Source organism: Anser cygnoides, chromosome 3 (assembly GCF_040182565.1).
Source record: "Anser cygnoides isolate HZ-2024a breed goose chromosome 3, Taihu_goose_T2T_genome, whole genome shotgun sequence".
Lineage (NCBI taxonomy): Eukaryota > Metazoa > Chordata > Aves > Anseriformes > Anatidae > Anser > Anser cygnoides.
In genome coordinates, this window is record NC_089875.1 from 96698911 (window position 1) to 96717744 (window position 18834).

At 34.9% G+C, this 18834-nt stretch overlaps 1 protein-coding gene across 1 annotated transcript in view; it reads left to right on the forward strand.

Annotated features, from left to right (window-relative positions):
* Window positions 1-18834, forward strand: part of COL21A1 (collagen type XXI alpha 1 chain) — a 119169-nt gene that overhangs the window by 87880 nt on the left and 12455 nt on the right. Inside the window, exons 18-24 of the mRNA XM_048078060.2 lie at window positions 1437-1481; window positions 1835-1888; window positions 10717-10770; window positions 12046-12099; window positions 13294-13365; window positions 17909-17944; window positions 18619-18663. Of these exons, the coding sequence (XP_047934017.1) occupies window positions 1437-1481; window positions 1835-1888; window positions 10717-10770; window positions 12046-12099; window positions 13294-13365; window positions 17909-17944; window positions 18619-18663 (360 nt within the window). The remainder of the gene's footprint in view (window positions 1-1436; window positions 1482-1834; window positions 1889-10716; window positions 10771-12045; window positions 12100-13293; window positions 13366-17908; window positions 17945-18618; window positions 18664-18834) is intronic.

The following is an 18834-nucleotide window of genomic DNA, read 5'->3' on the forward strand; positions in this document are numbered from 1 at the left end:
CATTGTGTGAAATTCTGGTATGGATATTTATAGTTTAGTTTTACGTTTTACAGCTACAGAAATTAACTGTTAAATAAATATACTGAGAAGTCATGGACGGGTCTGGAAGTTCTTAATGTGGTGATAAATGCACTCCATTTCCTATCAGTTTATTTGTGCAAAAGATGGTTTTGGACAGAATTTTAGCCAGAAGACTTACATTATGCAAGGTGAATGGAAGTCTTAGAATGAGACTTTGTTTTCCAGTTATTTGTACTATATTCTTTGATCTCTTCTTTTAATGATACATGCATTGGAATTTAGGTGACTTGCGAGATGCTGAGGATACCATAGTTAAGTCGTGCAAAAAGACCAATGAACTGCTTCTGCTTGATGGGTTCATTAATGAGAAGCCGGGTATAATCTGCAAAGCAATGGAGCTGTCTTTTCCAAGCCAGCAGTGTACAAATGTAGTCCATATGGAAACTATTAAGTTATTCTGGTTGTTACATTCATGTTGATTTTTTTTCCATAGAATGTGTTTGTTTTGGTGTTGTCTAGAACAGTCCACTTATTTTCACTATAGCATATTAATTTCAATGTGATTAAATCACAAAGTCTATATACCAAATCCTTGCTGCAGATCGATAATAGTACAAGTAAGAACAGTACCTGTACAAAAAATTTGAATGGATTTAACTAGGAGGAAAAATAGATTAACTGAATACAGATTACAGTTTTCAGTATATGTGGAGTTTTGTTTTAAAGCTAAACTATATTCAGATAAATGGTCACTGTAAGAAACCAGTATGAGATACATTGTAGAGTTAAATGAATGACGATGGTGAGGAAATGATATAGATCTTCAAGAATTTATGAAAGTGGGAGCTAGCACACATCACATATGATAATAGCTCTCTCTTGTGTTCTGTTACAATCACTGTAATTTAAATTGGAAAACAAGATTTGTGGTACTCAAACCTGATGTCCTGTTGGACAGGACTTTTGATGGAAGAAGGAAGGCATGCTCTATCTTATATGGGAATCCTATGAATAATGAGTAGTGGCTTCTTTCCCCATGTCAGGGTTTTCAGTACAGCATTGCAACCTTTGGTGGGCAACCAGGAGTATGTGAGCCTGTCCAGGGCAGATGTGGAGTTCTGGCAAGAAAGCACCAGGGAAGGACTGAACTTTGCTATTTCGCTGTATCCCCAGATGAAATAGTTTGCGTGTTTCCAGCTGAAGCCCTTTTCTTATACCTGTTTTTTTTCTTTCTTTTTTTTAATTTTTCTATTTCCTGCCCATTTTTGGAACCCTTATTATATATCAAATGTTAAATATATGAGGACATGTTTGTTTGTTTGTTTGCTTGTTTTTTAATATATTATTTTTTGGATAAAATATTCCATATATTTAAAAGATTTTTTTTCCTCCCTTCTTCCCTCCTCCCCCCTCAGGGAATTCCTGGAATCCCTGGAAATCAAGGAGCAAAAGGACAAAAGGTATTGTTAATAACTCAAAACAGAGTTAAAAACTGTGCATATATATACTGTTTCTATGCTAAAGGTTCAACCTGTACTGAGAGGAGAGTTTTCACAGGGGAGATTTAGGACAACAAATCATGCTGCAAATGAAAAGAGACATGTTCCAAAAAGCTTATGGCATGTTTGGCATCTCTTATTAGGTCTTATTTCTACTATTCCAGAAGGAATGCATAATTTAAAAGTAACAAAGTTAATGTCATAATACTTTAAATCCTACTCAAACAGATGTGCATAATTAAAGGAAATTTAACACAACTGTTAATCGTACATATATTAATTACACAACTATTCTCTTTATCCAAAAAATATAGGGTGAAATTGGACCACCGGGTCAACCAGGAGCAAAAGGGTCACCAGGGGAAACTGTAAGTCTGCAGAATCATGTTATTATGAACAGGAAGTACCAATAATTCTTATGCTGTTGTTTGCTACCTGTGATAAGCAAACAAGCACATATGGTAGCAACCTAGCATTTTCACATTTGCAAATAGGATCAGATCATGTCTAATTTATAAGTTACCCCCAAAATATATACACAATTTTCTTTTAAAATTGATAATTTCCAGACTACACATTTGATAAACAAATCCAGCAAACACATTGTCATTAGTGTGAATTTACTCTCTGAGTTACTTTAACTTTGATTTAACTCTGAAGGTACTCAAGTCAATTTATTATGAAAGTATAGACTGGATTATATATTGTCATAGTGTGCAATGGATTTCTGAATGTGAATATCGGGATGTTTTTCTAATAATATTCACTTTCAACAAGGACTGTGAGAATAGCCGAGGTCACAAAATTCCCAAAATGCTTAAAAAGAAATTTTTATTTTGTAATGTAGGAAATTGAAAATAATTTAGTCTTTTTGGACAGTCCAGCTTAACACATCTTAGTTACTGCTTAAGTAGAGTGATTTCTGTGTTCTTTATAATCATTTAGAAATCACAGAAGATGGTTAGAAATCTTTCATTAATTAATAGGATCTTTGTTGTTAGTTGAACATATGCTGCTTTAAAAATAATTATCTTTTTATATTGAAATCATAGAATCATTCAGGTTGGAAAAGACCCCTCATCTAGTCCAACATTTAACCTAGTACTGACAAGTCTACCACTAAACCATACTATTAAGTTCTACATCTACATGTTTCTTGAAGACCTCCAGGGATGGTGACTCAACCATTTCCCCGGGCAGCCTGTTCCAATGCCACACAACCCTTTCAGTAAAGAAATTTCTCCTAATATCCAACGTACATCTCCCCTGGCACAACTTGAGGCCATTTCCGCTCATCACTTGGTGCTAGGGAGAAGAGCCTGATCCCCATATCACTAATGTTCAGCAATGTTTATGTGGTTCCATTTTTAACCATCCTTAATATACCTCAATATTTTTGTTTTGTGCTTGATGTATTTTATCCTCTTTGCTGACTAAAATGCTTCTGACTTTCCTGAAAGGTGCCCAACTTGGCATCATAACTATACTGTTCAAAGTGACTTTTTATTTAGTTAAGGAACCTATGTTTCACTCTGTATTTGACTTTGAGCAGATTAATATGGACTATCATGGCTAAAATGAAGTAAATACTGTATAGAACTAACTATAGATGCTATTATCTCTATGGACCATGGTGGACTAAATGACAAAGATGTTTTAACCTTATAAGAAATTCATTGTTTATTCTTATTGTATAGAGCTGTATGGCAGTATAAGAGATTTTATGCAGTTGTGTTGAGGCTACAGAATTAGTAGCATGTCAGAGAAAAAAGTAGATAGCATTTCCTGATTTGAAGTTGACTGGCACGTGCAGTTATTTTAATGTGTTAATGTTCTATTTTATGTGTCTGATGTGTCTTTTAATGTGTCAGCAACGGGAAGAAGCAAATTTGTGTTTTTCTCACCTTGTTGCTTTATCTTGAGATTCGTTGCTTGTTTTGCATGTAATGAGCTTGTTGACACTCAATGCAAATAGAATACACAGCCTCCCTTTCTTAGAAAGCCAAGAAAGCATTTCAGTGAAAATATTTAATCAGGAAATTTCAGCATTTCTATAGTGCTACTACTGAGATTAATATGATTATATGGGAAACTATAAGATACAGTTTAACTTGCTTAGCTTAGAAAATATATTTGAAGATAAATCGTCACAGAGTCCAAATCTGTGATTTTCATTGTGGTAACAGTGAAAGTTTCCAATACCAGCACCAAGAAAAAACATCAAATTCTAATGAATACCTTGACAGCGTTGCTTTAATAAACAAGAGACTAACATATAATTCAGTCTATCTGAGATGGAAGTGAAAAATGAAGTAGTAAATTAAAATTAACTGGACAAGGCTGAGGGGTTTGAGTAGTAGCAAGAAGAAAATACTCTGGATAGAGCTTTAGAAAAATCACTGGAATTAAGCAGATAGCATTTAGCAAACAGAAGAGACTGAGCAGTTTTGAAAGTGATGTCTGTAGGTATAGGTGGCACAGATCTTTTTATCCCTAAACAGGGAAGCTATGCATAGAGTCACAATATCAACATCACAAGGCAAGGTTATGGCAAATGTAAGTTGTTAGCCCAGTGGCATATTTGAAGTTTTGAAACTGGGGGTGAAAGCTGTGAACTGTTCTCTCTGCTGTCCTTGCCATCACATTAAGCCTCTTGATATTTTAGCAACAGGTGAGAGTACACTGCTATAGATTCTTGGATTTTGGCAATCATTAACAGATTGTGTCATTCAGTTTCATAACTTTTCTGTCTCGCAATTTTTCTATTACATCTCTTTTCAAGATCTTTCCTTATGAAAAAGCTTCATCAGTAATGAATTTGCTCATGACCCCATGAACTATCAGTTTGGATTTTATCCACTCCCAGAGTGGAAGGGGTTTCAGTGGCTACTTTGCAGTGTTAAAAAAGTAGAAGAAAGGGTAGGACACATCCTGAACTTAAAGAAAACCCTGCTTATATCTGCAAAATCAAATAGTGTCTCTCTAAAAGGGGACTGATGTACATTTCTAAGTCATCAGAATGCCTGGTGTTATTCTGCCATGGTCATCTTACTGTCAATATCTACCCTTCATTGCAGGTCAGGAATAATCTTTTCAGGGACCTTTCTTTTCTGCTCTCAGTGGTGTTTGCCCAATTTCTTGTATCAGCTCATGCTTCATTTTGGTGGGCGACAGGAACCTTGAAAAAACAGGATGCACGCATTTCATTGTGGACCTTTTGTTCCTCTGGCTTTCTTTGTGGCTGAGTCACACAAAAACCTAACCCCGTTAAGTTTACCATCTTCTAGAGTATATGAGGGCAGACCTGAACTTCAAATTATTTGGGGCTTATATCTTGATGCATCATTCACCATTCTAACGTGAGCCTTTGTTCAGATGGAGGTCAGCAAAATGTGTCTGACCATCTTGGTATGTGCAGTCTTACATAACTGTGTGTTCCTGCCTGTCCTTCCTGGACTATCCGATTAGGGAACTACACTATTACTTTCCCAAATTAACCAATTAAGTATGAAGGTAACTGTTAGCCTAAAGGTCATTTATATGCAAGTGCTGGAAGAGTATGGTATTTTATTCTCCTCTATGTCCATATTGTTCCTGTGGAATGTTTTCCTCCTAAGAGAGAGAGCCTGCCAGGGGTACTTGAAACCAGGATTCATTTCTCCAGAGAAGTACTTTAAAGTATTGGAATTCAGAGCTTTAGGTGGAGTTTATTTAGGTGGAGCCCAAATTAAGGGCTCACTATAAGCATACAGTAACTGAAAACATGATGGTTTCCATCACGAAGCAAAGTAATGAGACAGTATGTCTTCTGTGCTGTGAAGGTACTGAAATAATTTTATCAGATATCTGAGTCTCATGTGAGTCTTGAACATAGTGCCAGACAATCTCATTCACTTTAGAATATTGAATCAGGAGAGGGAAATTTGCTTTTGTTGTCATTTTAATTTTAAATTTTTCCAAGATTGTGTTTCTTTTGCTTTCAACTAGAAATATACTCTGCTTTCCTTTGGAGCTCTATACTTCCAGAGTTGAAGTCACAGAGAGAGATAATGTTATATGCCTTTCCCATGTTCCTATGCCTGTCCAAGAATCACCAGAAGATGATGTAAGAGTTTACCAGATCTTGCCTACATGTTTCCAGTTAAGAGAGTTAACCAGTTTTCTGGATTATTCTGAGCTTGGTGATAAGGACTCTAGCCATGCTCTCCATGCTATGGTTTAGATAAGACCATACACTCCAGTAATAACATGTGTGGATGCTGGATCATTGTTGTTTCTAAAAATAGCCTGTTCTTCTGCAATTATTGCTGGTAGTAAGAGCAGTATATACCTACTGGGCTAAAAGAAGTGTGTACTCGGTCTAAGACTAAATCTGATTCCTTTCAATCCTTACTGTTTTTGATTATATCTTAGTGTTTTAATCTTAATCTTTTTGATTATATACATCAGTTAGTCCTTTCAGTATCTGTAATTCCCACTGTCCTCTTCCTGAAAGCAAGTCCATATTTTTTTCTGCTCCAAATTTCTTAGGATGTAATAATTTTATACAGAATTATTTAGTTGATTATTTGGTGAGAAGGTCATTGATTTAAAAGATGTTATGTCCATTGTTGGAAGATTATTTTTTACTGGATATTTGTTTTCTATTTATTTTTCTGGAAAGTTTGCCTATATGTCCACTCAGAAGGTAGATGGACTTCAGATGTGTAAACCTGAATAGTATTCTAACTTTACTTTTCAGAGAGAAAATATTTTCAGATCCATCCAAAGTTTCTATTTTATCTTGCATCTGAATTGTACTTGAATCACATGCTAGCCTTCATTTGTAATTGGACGGGTTAATCAGGAGCACGTCCAAAACAGGAATCATTATTCACTGTGCATGTCAGCACTTGCTGTCTGTTCAGTAATATATCTCTATTCCCACACAAGTACACCTCATCTGTCACTGTTTTTGAGATGGTCTTCTAGTTTCCATTTTGCATTTTTCAGAATGATGCTGAGATTACTGATTCTGTAAAGGACTCTTTCCTTTAGGATGCTACGATTGTGCTGAAAATTACAGCCATGTGGAATTCAAAGGGATATGCGGACTATCACTTGAAGAAGCTGAGGAAGTTGTTAAGCTGTAAATTGACTTTTCAAAGTAGTATGGTCCACAAATCTCATCATCTTTTGTGTTTCTTTTCTTCTTTTCACTTTGTTTTATTGTTTTTCGTCAAAGAAGATTGAGAAGAATTAAGACAGAGAAGAGCACCCCAAACTTGCCCCCTGAATAATGCTAGGTGTAGAAAAACTTGACTCTGGTTTCCAGATAATAGAGATTATAGATTATAGATTATATTATATAGATTATATACAGACATGAATGTCTGTAAATGTATTGATGATCTCACCTCTTCTGTCATGATTAAGTTCCTTAATAAAATATAGGATCAATTGAAACCAATGCACTCCTAGATGGAGGGGAAGACTGAATCTAGTTTTGTGTTTTACAAATTCTGGAACACTCTGTCATCCAATAACTTCAGAATTTCCTGCACAATGTACAGCTACGCTGCATCCATCCAGCAGTATTTTTTTTCCCTACTCCACCATAGGCATGACCACTATATTACAGCTGTCAGAAGCCCCTTAGAATAACATGAGTACACTGGTTAATTTTCTTTTTATGAACTTAAAGAACTTTTTCAGCTCCCTGAAGATCTTCTCTGAAAGAATAAATTTCCTTGAGAACCTGTTGTTGGAGTTGTTTGGATCACATTTGGAAGAAGCATTGAACTGGGAAGTTCAAATACTTCTAGTTAATACGTGCTCATTTGGTCTCTCACCTGTTCCTCTAATCATTTTTATTATCTATCACTGGAAATTTTTTCTCCAGTTCTTTCTGAATAAAGCTGAACAAAATGCTGGAGGGGAGGCTGTATCAGCAGCTATAATAAAGACATGTGGGATTCCAAAATGTACATATTTATTCAAGTAACTCACTATTTTTTTCTTCAAATTGTCTTTATGTAAATAACATCTGGTTCTGTGATACACTTGAAAATAATATATTAATGTTTCCTGACAACTCAATTTAATGTATCTTTTGTCACCTGGTAAAATAAGTAGAAAATTGATGCATGGAATATTTGAATATGTTATGTGGTATTAGGGAATTTTAGCCAGAAAAGATAGTGGGATTTTCCTTGTATTAGTCACACTGAATATGTTTGTTCCAGAAAAAAACAGATGGAAAGCTTGGGGATGGGCTATTAATACCTTGGGAAAATTCTTCAGTAACAAGTTCTTCTTCAGTAATAACTATCCCTATTACATTGCCAACATCAGTAATTTATTAATTTATCTGGCACATAAATAGTGTCAGATCTGGAAAACAGGGAAGTAACACTACATTTTATGTTCTTGAATTATTGTTTATTTTTATTCAGGACATATTTTTCTCTTGTAATTTTACATGCCCTAGTTTTCAGATTATGTTCTCAAGCCTTTCTTATATTGCATCAGAAAGTTTTTTTCTTGCAGAGTACTGATTTCATGTAGTTACCTTCCTGTAGTTTTTTAGTTACAGTGCAAGAAAGGAAGTCAGAACAACTGGGTTTTATTTCTCCCTTGTAATATAAAATGAATGTGGGACATTTGTGATGAACTTTTAACTACTTCTAATCCAAGCACTAGTGTGGGCATAAACTAGAAGTAATCTAGCGTGGAGTTGGTAGGGGGTAGGTTGTCAACAGCACATTACATGAACTGTAACACAAGGCCACACTGAGCTGGCAATGTGAGAGGAACCAGAAATCCCCAAGTTCCATTTCTCATCCTTTCCCACTATTGCTCCTCAAACTTGTGTTTCCTTTTCTCTACTAATTAATGTGCTAGAAATGAGCACAGAACAGGAATCCAAGGAGGAGAAAATAATAATTTCACAAGAGTTTTCAGAGAAGAAAAGTAGCCATCAAGGAATGCAAAAAACATTACAGAGCTGTATTTCAGAAGGTCAATAGATAATACGAAATTTGTTTTAAAAAAGCAGAACTGAATTCAGGCTTACAGTGAAATGAAAATTTATAAAAGCTTATTTTCCTATATACATGGAAATAGAGAAAATGTGAAGAAGCAGGACTGATATGCATGTAAATTAAGACAGTCTTAATGTAATCAAGGTTCAGTTCTAAAATGAAAAGGATATTTTCTTACACTATCAGTAACAAAGCTGATTCTGAACATACGCCCTAAGCAAAAGGTTAATGGGAATACACTGTCTCTTAGGCTGTAAGTGGAAGCAGACTGCGGAAGCTTCACTCCAAATAAAGAGGAAATGGTAATTTCTATTCCAAAATTATGAAAGAAATGGCACAGGCTATAGTAAACCTTTATTCACCAAAAAAATAGCTTATTCTAGATTAACTGAATCATCTCGGATGACTGTTTTTTAAGTAAGAACAAGCAGATTTAACCTTCAAAGTTAGGATAGTGTTGGAAGTTATGTGATGTCTATGGTATATATGTGATGTGTATATATATAGTATTTATATTAGAGAAATAGAAATGTAATAGTTACTCAATAATTATATAATTACTCGAGTTTTACTCTTATGATAGATACCATTTGTGTTCCGTATTCACAGCCCTGTATCTGTGGCCCAAAAAGCAAGTTGTTGTGCTTATTGATGTTAATATATTAATTTGGTGCCCAATAATTTGTTACAACACAGCACAATAGAAGCCTGAGTTAACCTCTGTTGCCTCAGTTAGCAGCACATGCAAAATAACAGAAAAGTGATGGAATGGTGAAAACCCTGCATACAAAAATTACTTCCCATTCTAAATATTTTGAAATTTCTCTTGTATTTTCAAAAACAAAGCCATCCTTTTAGTCTTAGTAAAGTTAATTATTTTTTTTTTGTCACAACTGGATTACTGTCTGTGTAACAAATTACTGTTGACACATTTATTTTTGATCACATGCAACTTTTGAGGAAGGACTGGGATATTACCACTGAACTGAATGGTTCCTAACATTTTGTACTAAATGGATGGTGGTTGGTTTTATCAATATGAAAGCAAAGATTAACTTAAATAACAATAATAAGAGTAGTTCTTGAAAATACTAACAATTAGAAGCATTGATAACATTTAATCTCTAGTAAATTAGATTACGTGACCTTATTTAATTGTTTGACTTTGTGTTATTTCTTGTATTTTATGCTGTCTTGTTAAGTACATTCTTACAGCAGATCATATTTCAGAGTAGATATGGAAGTCCAAATAAAACAATAATATATTGTTTTTTATTAACACACTTCTAGAGTAAAAAAGAAGTGAGATGAAGTGGTGAGAAAGACATATATTGACACCAGATGTAGGAAACACCATAAATGGGAATTCCTTCTTGGAAAGTATGATTCGAAAATAAGATTTCTTTTCTAAATTATACTTGAGAGTAGCTTTAAAGAGAAAGGGAGAAATCCAGCAATTTAATGGTTTAATACCCTTTTGTTATTAGTTTATGTATGGAACAAAGACAAATATGGCTTCATCAACACATTTCCCTGAGAGGAGTGCCAGGGACTCTTTTTTGCAATGCACTGGTTGTGCACATGTGCTGAAATGGCAGAAGCTGTTGGGGTCTTGAATGAATGGTTCAATCTCGAAGACTGCTGAAAAAGCAAAGGTTTGGCCCCAAGTTAACTGATCCAGATAAATCTCCTCAAGGCTTGGAAGGGGGATCAAGGCATGGCAACCTTGGAGGGTCACACAGTCAGAAAGAAGAGAGAGAATTCTGAAATACCACAGATACTTTCTTCAGTTTTGGGAACCCTAAGTGGAAACTAAGAAACTTGTGTCACTTTCAATTATAGCTAAGGACATTTTAAAGTTATGTTAAAAATTAGATGATACAGATGGAGTTTTAATTTGCAGAAGTTTTTCTCTCAGGAGTATTTTATGACAGCACTGTTCTTTTTTTTTCCTGAATGTTTTTTTCCATTGCACAGTGGCCCTTCCTTAGGCAATAAGAGGCCTAAATAACCCAGAGCTATATCCTGTATAGTATTATGATAAAAACCATTATATTCCCTATCCATTTATTTTGCTGTAGAAACATAATAGTAATACTAATTTACACTGCATTGAAGACATTATTCCTCTAGCTTATTATAGAAATGTCTCTGCCTTTTTCAAAAATACATAGGGCATGATGGGACCGGAAGGCTCATTTGGTCTACCTGGAGCTCCTGGGCCTAAGGTGAGCATTTGTGTTTATTCACTTGTGACTTTGATAAATGACTGCTTTATAGATGTCAAAAGGTCCAGATTTTGCAGCTAAATTTTTGGTATACTGAATACTGGTGAGTACCTATATGATTTCCATATATTACCTTATATGATAGTATGGTCTCAAGAGAGCTTAATATAGTTTAGTAAATGGTGCCTGTCATCCCATGAGGTTTGGAACTGCTGCAGAAATGGTCATGAGGATTTGCCGTCCTGGAAAATGTTCTGCAATGCTCGGAGCCAGATAATTCTCAGTATACATCAGAACTCTCTGCCCATGTTACGTTTATTTATATTTTAATTGTGTTAAATAAAGTTACGTGCTGCTTTTTCCACCCAAGGAGCCAAATTTATTTCAGATGTAACTTTACTGATTGCACTACAGCTACAGCAAGAATTAATTTGACCCATGCTCTCAGAAACCAAAATAGATACTATAAATCTAGATCTTTTAGTGTAACCTTTTAGTTTAATCCGAAATTAGTTTTGGCTAGTAAGCATTGAATTGTATATCTTAGAGAAAATTTATTAATATAGACTCCATTTCCTGAACTTTGTATTTACATTTAGGTTCACTTCCACCCATACATTATTTATATCTAAAACTACATATGTATTTCTTTAAAGTTGTGTACTGAAGGCAACGTTCTTTAAAGTCATTAATGTTTGCCATGGTCAAGAAGATTGATCAAAAAAAAAAGTCTTATTTCTATTTGTGAAAAATGATTGTTGTTTTTTTTTTTTTTTCTTTTGTATTTATCTCTCATTCAGAATATAAGCTGCATTTCCAGAGGAAAACTTCATGCTTACAGAAAAGCATTATAAAGGAATCTGTAATTCTTAGATTTAAATGAAAATCCTTATGCTGAATATACGCCTAATTCCATTGGCTACAGTATATATACATATTTGCTCAGACAGGTCCAAGGAGTTTCAGAATTTTATTAAATAGTATGGCGGAAATGTGAAGTCAGTATACACAAACCTGGTATGACTGGGCAAGAACAATGAGGCAGGTGGGGAAGGAATGGTTGAGAACAGGCAGGTGGATCCCATTTTGTTACGGGTATTTCATCTTTCCTGAGAACCTGCAAGTTTCCTGTAAAGGAGCAGTACTGTAGCCTTTTGATCACACACCTTATTTTTAAAAGCTGGTTATCCATTAGTGTCTGTTTATATTCGCTAGTAATACCGTATGTGGTAAAAAATACTGATGTATCAGTCACGTTTCTGTGTTTTTATATAGGGTGATAAAGGTGAACCTGGACTACAGGGGAAACCAGGATCACCAGGAGCCAAGGTAAACATGAATCTGGAAGTATTTAGTTAAAGCAGAGATTGATTTACTTTTCCATGATAAAATTCTTAAGTTTAAGGCAGTTTTGTTTCAAAATAGAATAGCAGTGAACATAAAATCACATCAGAATCCATCTGAGAGGTTATTTTTACTGACTTTGTATTAGACTATGGGATACAAGGCAGCAGTCACACTGAAACCTGCTTTACAGTATTTTGTGTTGAGCTAGATCATGTGGTTGTCTCCTTCAAATTCCTATGCATTTGGGGTTAAACCAACACTTACAGTGTCACATCTGCTGACCCCTGTGGCAGGTACAGCTGTTTGACTGGTCTATCAGTTCTGGCTTGCTGTCTGTAGTGCTGGTAATGCCTTGTGGCCTGGGGTCACATATGAGAGAATTTATGGTGCTGCGCTTGAGCCAGGACTCAGGAGAACCAGCAACCTTGATGCCAGAGGGGTGCTCTAAAACATGTGTTTGGATGGGGAAGCAGCACTACAAGGAGTTTATCTTCTCAAGCCAAAGATGACTCCACGATCCACAAACAGGATGGGACTGGGATGGACTCTCTGACTGGTCAGCTCAGCCATCACCAGAAGAGCAGCCATTTAAAACAGAAGGCAGTGATCAAAAAAGAGAAACTGTCTTTAGTCAAAAAAAATAGTGCTGGGAATGCTTTGTGGGGAAGAGCAGAAAAGAATTAGTTCGTTTTCTTCTTTTCATCTTTTCTTCAGTCTTTTGCTGTCTCTGGGCTTCATATGTACACAATGACACTGGCTTCTATTACAGTCTTCTAAAGTTGAAGAGACAACAAAGTTGGGTTAAATTACACTGAGATGAAAATAAGACCAATATGTTCTGAAATGTTATATAATTTCCAGCCTCGTAATGAAATTCAAACCTGCAAACATTGCAAACTTCAGATAGTTTTATTTGTGTAACTTTGAAAAAATCAACATCAGATGTATTAGAAGGCAATAGAAGATAGGTACTGGAATACTAAGAACTAGGATTGTCTTTTGTGGCTTGTGGGTGTTCAACATCCCTTCACAAAATCTCCAAACATTTCAGTCATCCTAAGTTATAAAATTTCAAAATACCATAGCCAAATTGTATCACATGACCTTGAAAAAACAAGCAATATGTTTTTACTCACAACATATCACTGATACTTACAGAGCTATTATGTTATTCAGGGAGATCTAGGAGGACCTGGTGCCCCAGGTGAACCAGGCTACCCAGGCATTCCTGGTACCCAGGGTATAAAGGTAAGCTGTTTTTTTTCTAGTTTTATATTACTTACATCTTTTATTGGAAATGCTTATTCTGTAAGTGGTCATTGTCAAGGAAAATCCTTTTTCCTTTTTTTTTTTTTTTAAATATATCATTATTATTAGAGACTATTTAGTATATTTTGGAAGGTCCATTTGCTAGAAAAACAATCTGCTTTCACAGGGAGGAGAGAATGACCAAAAGGGAGAAACTGTGTAACATAAAGTGCTGTTACATAGGTATATTAATGAAATTTCCATTATGAATTATAGTACATAATAGTATGATCTGTGATTCTGTATTTACTTCATATTATATTGTCTCACAGTGTTATATCTACAAATTCTATTGTGCAAAGTCTTTTTGTGGATCTCCCCTAAGAACAGGAACAATTAATCCCAGGCAGCTGGGACAGATTCAGCTCAATTACCCTTAGCCATTAAGAGCTATTTGATCTAGCCAACTAGTCCAGGTTTTTCTCCATGTTTAACTGAGAGAGTCTGAACTCCCTGGGGAATCATTCATTCACATCTTTGCTTAGGAATGGGTAAATCTGGAAGTACTTGTCTATTACCATTGACTATATCTGAAGCCTAGATAAGACTTTAGCTTAGCTAAATTAAATGTTGAAATTTTTGATGGCAAAGGTTAGATGGATCCTACTTCTGCTGTCCTGGTTGACAATTATTTCTTCTTTTCAGGCAGGAATCTGTATTTTTTTCCTCTTGCATACTGAGTTCTCAGGTAGATCATGCCTTCAGGATCTCACCATTGCTTGGTGCAACCTTCCATCAATCAAACACTGTTATAGACATGGTTATGCTGATATTCTTCATTGCCAAAGAACTACTTTGTGAACACATCATAGAATTTAGTTATTTATGTTTGAATTTCTGAATAGTAACCTTTATTTTTAATACGTAGCTGTATAGGATTTTCTGACAAACGTATTAAGGAGTCTTTAAGGAGTCCCTGGTTGAAAAGATTATAGGCAATGTTGTTTTTTGGTACATTTGGAAATTCAAGCATACATTTTTTTGCATGCTAAAACCTGTAATTAACATTACATTAAGTTCTTCCCTTGAGATTTTGTTCCATAAGATATCATTCTGAAAATCTTCCATGTTTTTGAAACTTCTCAGTTTCATCTCAGCCATTAACACAAACTTTTTTGACTGGAAGCTGGAAAGCCTGTAGAATATTTCCAGTTTTAAAATACCTATAGAATCTCTTGTTGTAACTCTCAGAACTTACTGGAGTGTGAAATGAATCTCTTGAGGAAAAATCAGCTATGCATTGTCTGTGGAACTGGATTTAAGAACCTGAACATTAGTAGTAATTGAAAATCGTTACTTTTCATGCCCTGTGGATAACAAAGAACAAAGTTGTGTTTTCTAAATGATGTTGTTTTCAGGATGGCACCTTTCTTCTATGTAACTCAACCGAGAAGTAGAGAAATACCAAGAATTTACCCTTTACATATGCTATTAAGCAAATCAATATGAAGGAAATACTCGATGTGTATTTGAAACAGCTGGGAACAGCTGTTCTTGTGATCTTCAAAACATGATTTTGCAAGATTTCAGGGTTAAAGACCTTTCATGTGGTTTAAAATTGATTGAAGTCAAATTATTGACTTTATTGCTGCAAATCAATTAATTCAAATTGTAACTGAAGCTCTTATTTGTATCCATTATATTTATAATTTAAATTTTGATTAGGATTTCTCTATTCTGGACGCTTTAAAAGCAATAATGTGTGTCCTGAAAAATAAATGTTTCATTGCTTTGCAAGATAGTAAGTACTGCTATTGCTTTCAGTATTTTGTTGTATTTTTAAGGGAGAACATGGCAGGTCAGATAAAGATTTATTATTATTTTTTAAATTCTTAATTGGCATATACAAATATAAGGCTTTTTTTAATGTTATGCTGTTTTTTTGGAGCAATGTAAGTTATCTGATATGTAGCAGGCTCGTTTCGTTAACGTATAGCTTATTATGACTAACAAGCTTTACATGAAACCTTTCAGACTAGGTATTTATTTAAGCAACAAGTTGTCAAGGCTAAAAATGCTCCCATATATGCTATCAGTCCAAATTTAAAGTTTTAAAATTAATTTAAAATAATTTAGTTAAATAAGTTAAATTAATTTAAAATTATATTTGAACAGGTTTAACAATAGCTTTACATTTTTATGCATCAAGTTTTTAAAAATAAAAATAAATGGAGTATGTTTAAGTGATGTATCGGACACATGTTTTGGAAGCCTAGTACTATTCCCCGGGAAATGCTGAAGACTCAACTTAAAGATTAAAGATTTCTCCATTACATATCTGAATTACAGATTTCAGAATAAACAGGAAGTCCTTTAAAATCAAAGGAAGTTCAGGTAGGGTGTCAGATAGAAGTAAGATGTTAATAAAAAATAAAAATGATAATGTGTGTGTAGCAGTACCAGCAATGTCAAGGAGCCCCTTTTGAAGAATGATGACCTTCATATAAAGCCATTACAGAAATAGATGAATCAGGTACCTCACTATGGAAAGTAAGGGTGGAGGGTAAAGAAGCTTGTTTCTTCACCCATAAGGGTGGTGTTATATTTAAAGCTTTATTTATAATCACAATGGGAGGTATTCCACTAGACTTTAGCTTCTAGTCCAGAAGGTTACAGGTTTCCTCTATGTCCAGTGTCGTATATGCCAGCATGCATATGTGCAGTCACATATAGATGTCTTAGATGAAACACATATGGGGATGCCTTAGGATGCTTAGAGCACCTTAAAAAACAGTGCTTATTTAAGTGCTTATATGCTTATATGTAGACAACTGAAAGCAGTCCCTGGTCAGTGCAGTAATGGAGGCTAGAGAATGATTCAAATTTAGGTGAGGTTATTTCAAACTGAGTTCCATTTTCCAAGAGGAGAAGTAGAAAAATTAGTCTTCTGACAAGTCTTGAGGCAGATTTTCCAGAACACATAAGGGCAAAGACTTCCTGGCTTAATTAAGTCTTTCGAAATGCACTGAAACCCAAGAGTGACTGGTGTTGAGCTAGTGTCATAAGAATTGTTTAATTAGTTTCATTATCAATATATTCTCAGTTTCAATATCTAAGGGTCACGGATCAAGACATTAACACTCATTTTAAGAAGGGAGATTTTGTTAAAACTTATGGAAAGTCTCTAAATTTTAAAGTGAAGACAGTAATTCTTGCAATGGGTAATTCTTACCCATTTCTTATGAAGATGGAAGTCAGAATATGTTTTGCTGGTTAACTGGAGTTACAAGTCGGAAGTATGACAAAGTCTTGAATTATTCAGTGCAGTTTGGGCATTCAGCAATAAAAGTGAAGCCCTTCAGCTATAGCTCATTTTAAAAGTTGAAGTGAACCAAATATTTTACATTCAAGTACAATACAACAACTGGCATAAATACATTCTTGTGGGATTTTCAATTAGGAAAATATTTACCCTGGCCAAAATCTCCTCTATGCTACTGTTTAACATTTAACTAAACATTCTCTTAAAAAAAAAAAAAGAAAAGGAAAAGGAAAAAAAAAAGTAATAGCATGGTTGTCTTTTATCAGAAAACTGGCAAAATGGACCCCAAAACTCCATCCCAATTCTTTTCCTCTATTAAATGCAATTTTGCCTCCCTCTCCCCTGATCTGTCTTTTGTTTTATGGGTTGCTGCATTATCAGCCCACCATTTTGATTCGTGTCTATTTAAATAGTCACTCTGATTTCAGAGGTCTCCCATAACTTTTAAGTTTTCTTTTCAGTCATTGAAGAGAGATAGGCACATTCTGGGATTATGTACCTCTATCGTTAATTGGCATAAATAGTTTTCAAGAGCTGAGTGTTTCTCTCCATTGACAATTAGATGGTGGTCGACGAATTGATAAACCTAGGTACCCGCCTTTTATAGTGTCATTTGCACCATCTGGTTGTCAGTTACCCACATAAATGTTAACTTACTATAAACATTTCAATCAAAGACAAAAGGAGTGGGTGGAACTTATTCTCTACAAAGTTTTGGTTAAATTCAAATATAATATTTTTTTCTGATTAGAAAGAAAAACATTTTTTTTGCCGTGTCATATATAACTTCTGCAATCAATGGGTTTATAGTACATTACATAAATTATTTGTACTCTATTCTCTGTGGGCAAAGGCAAGCACACTTAGTGGTTAGCATCCAAATGAAATTTAACTCTTCAGAAGTACTGCCCTTCCTTCCCCTGTGTCCCTTCCCCTCCCATACATTCAGTAGATGAGCTTCTTCTGGGTTTGCCATTTAACTTGTATCTAATTTTCTTTTTGACAGCTCTTTCTATGGCAGATTCTCTTCTTATTATAACTTTATTATTATAACTGTATTTTTTTTCAGTGTTTATGTACATGGGGATACATTTGTTTTCGTTCAATGCAAATAGAGGCTGTTAGATACTTCCCTTGTATTTAGTGCATTAAATTAAAAGAGAGTACAGTTCTTGGAGATGAATCATGTTAAATGGAGACTTTTCTTATACTATTTTACAGGGGGACAAAGGAAGCCAGGGCGAAAGTGGTATCCAGGTACAACTTTTTTTCTAGTCAAAATCATCTGATAACACTTAATAAAAGTGCTAGTAGTTAGTTAGGATTTTTTTTTTTTTTAATTAAGCTCTACAAGAATTTTGATTGAAGAAGAGTAAAAGCACTGAGCCCTAAATCTTCTTCAAACAAAACTACCCGGTATGCCCTGTATGAATTTCCAGCTATGTTTTTTGGGCTGAGCAGGTTGTGATGGCATTTGGTGCAGACCTTGTGTGGCTCCAGCAGTGACGCAGGCTTGGGCATATTGGTTGTGTTGCTGACCTGGGGCACAGGGACAGCACCCACCGTCCTGGGACAGGCGCTGTCCCTGCCTGCTCCAGTCACCATGGCACCACATAAATCCTCGTAATCAGTAATGCCACCTGGCCTCTGCCTACTATTATATTATAAGCAGTGGCATTTTCCTCCTTCTTATCTAAAAGTCATGGAAATATCTACAAGAATAGGTGAGGATACTGTCACTACTCATATCCTAACTGCTGTGTTTTCAGAACAGATATTGTATCTATCTGTACTGGTTCTGCTCTGAGTTCTTGAAGAGTAAATTTTAGATTGATTGGGCCCAGCTCTTGTGTCTTTGTGATATTTTTGATAGTTTAATTATTTCTCCCAAATAAATATATATTTTAAGAAAACATACTTCTTTTCTGAAGGGACGAAAAGGAGAGAAAGGAAGACAAGGAAATCCAGGCTTACAGGTACTGTCAAAATGATAATCCTAGTTCACGACAGCTATGATTCATGTTTGTTTCTTAAGATTATTTTCATCAGCATAAGTATTTATTTTTTTGTGTGAAATATATTTACATAGAACATGATTACATAGTTGTGTTAATTACCTCTTAAACACCTTAAGTATTTTAAATATA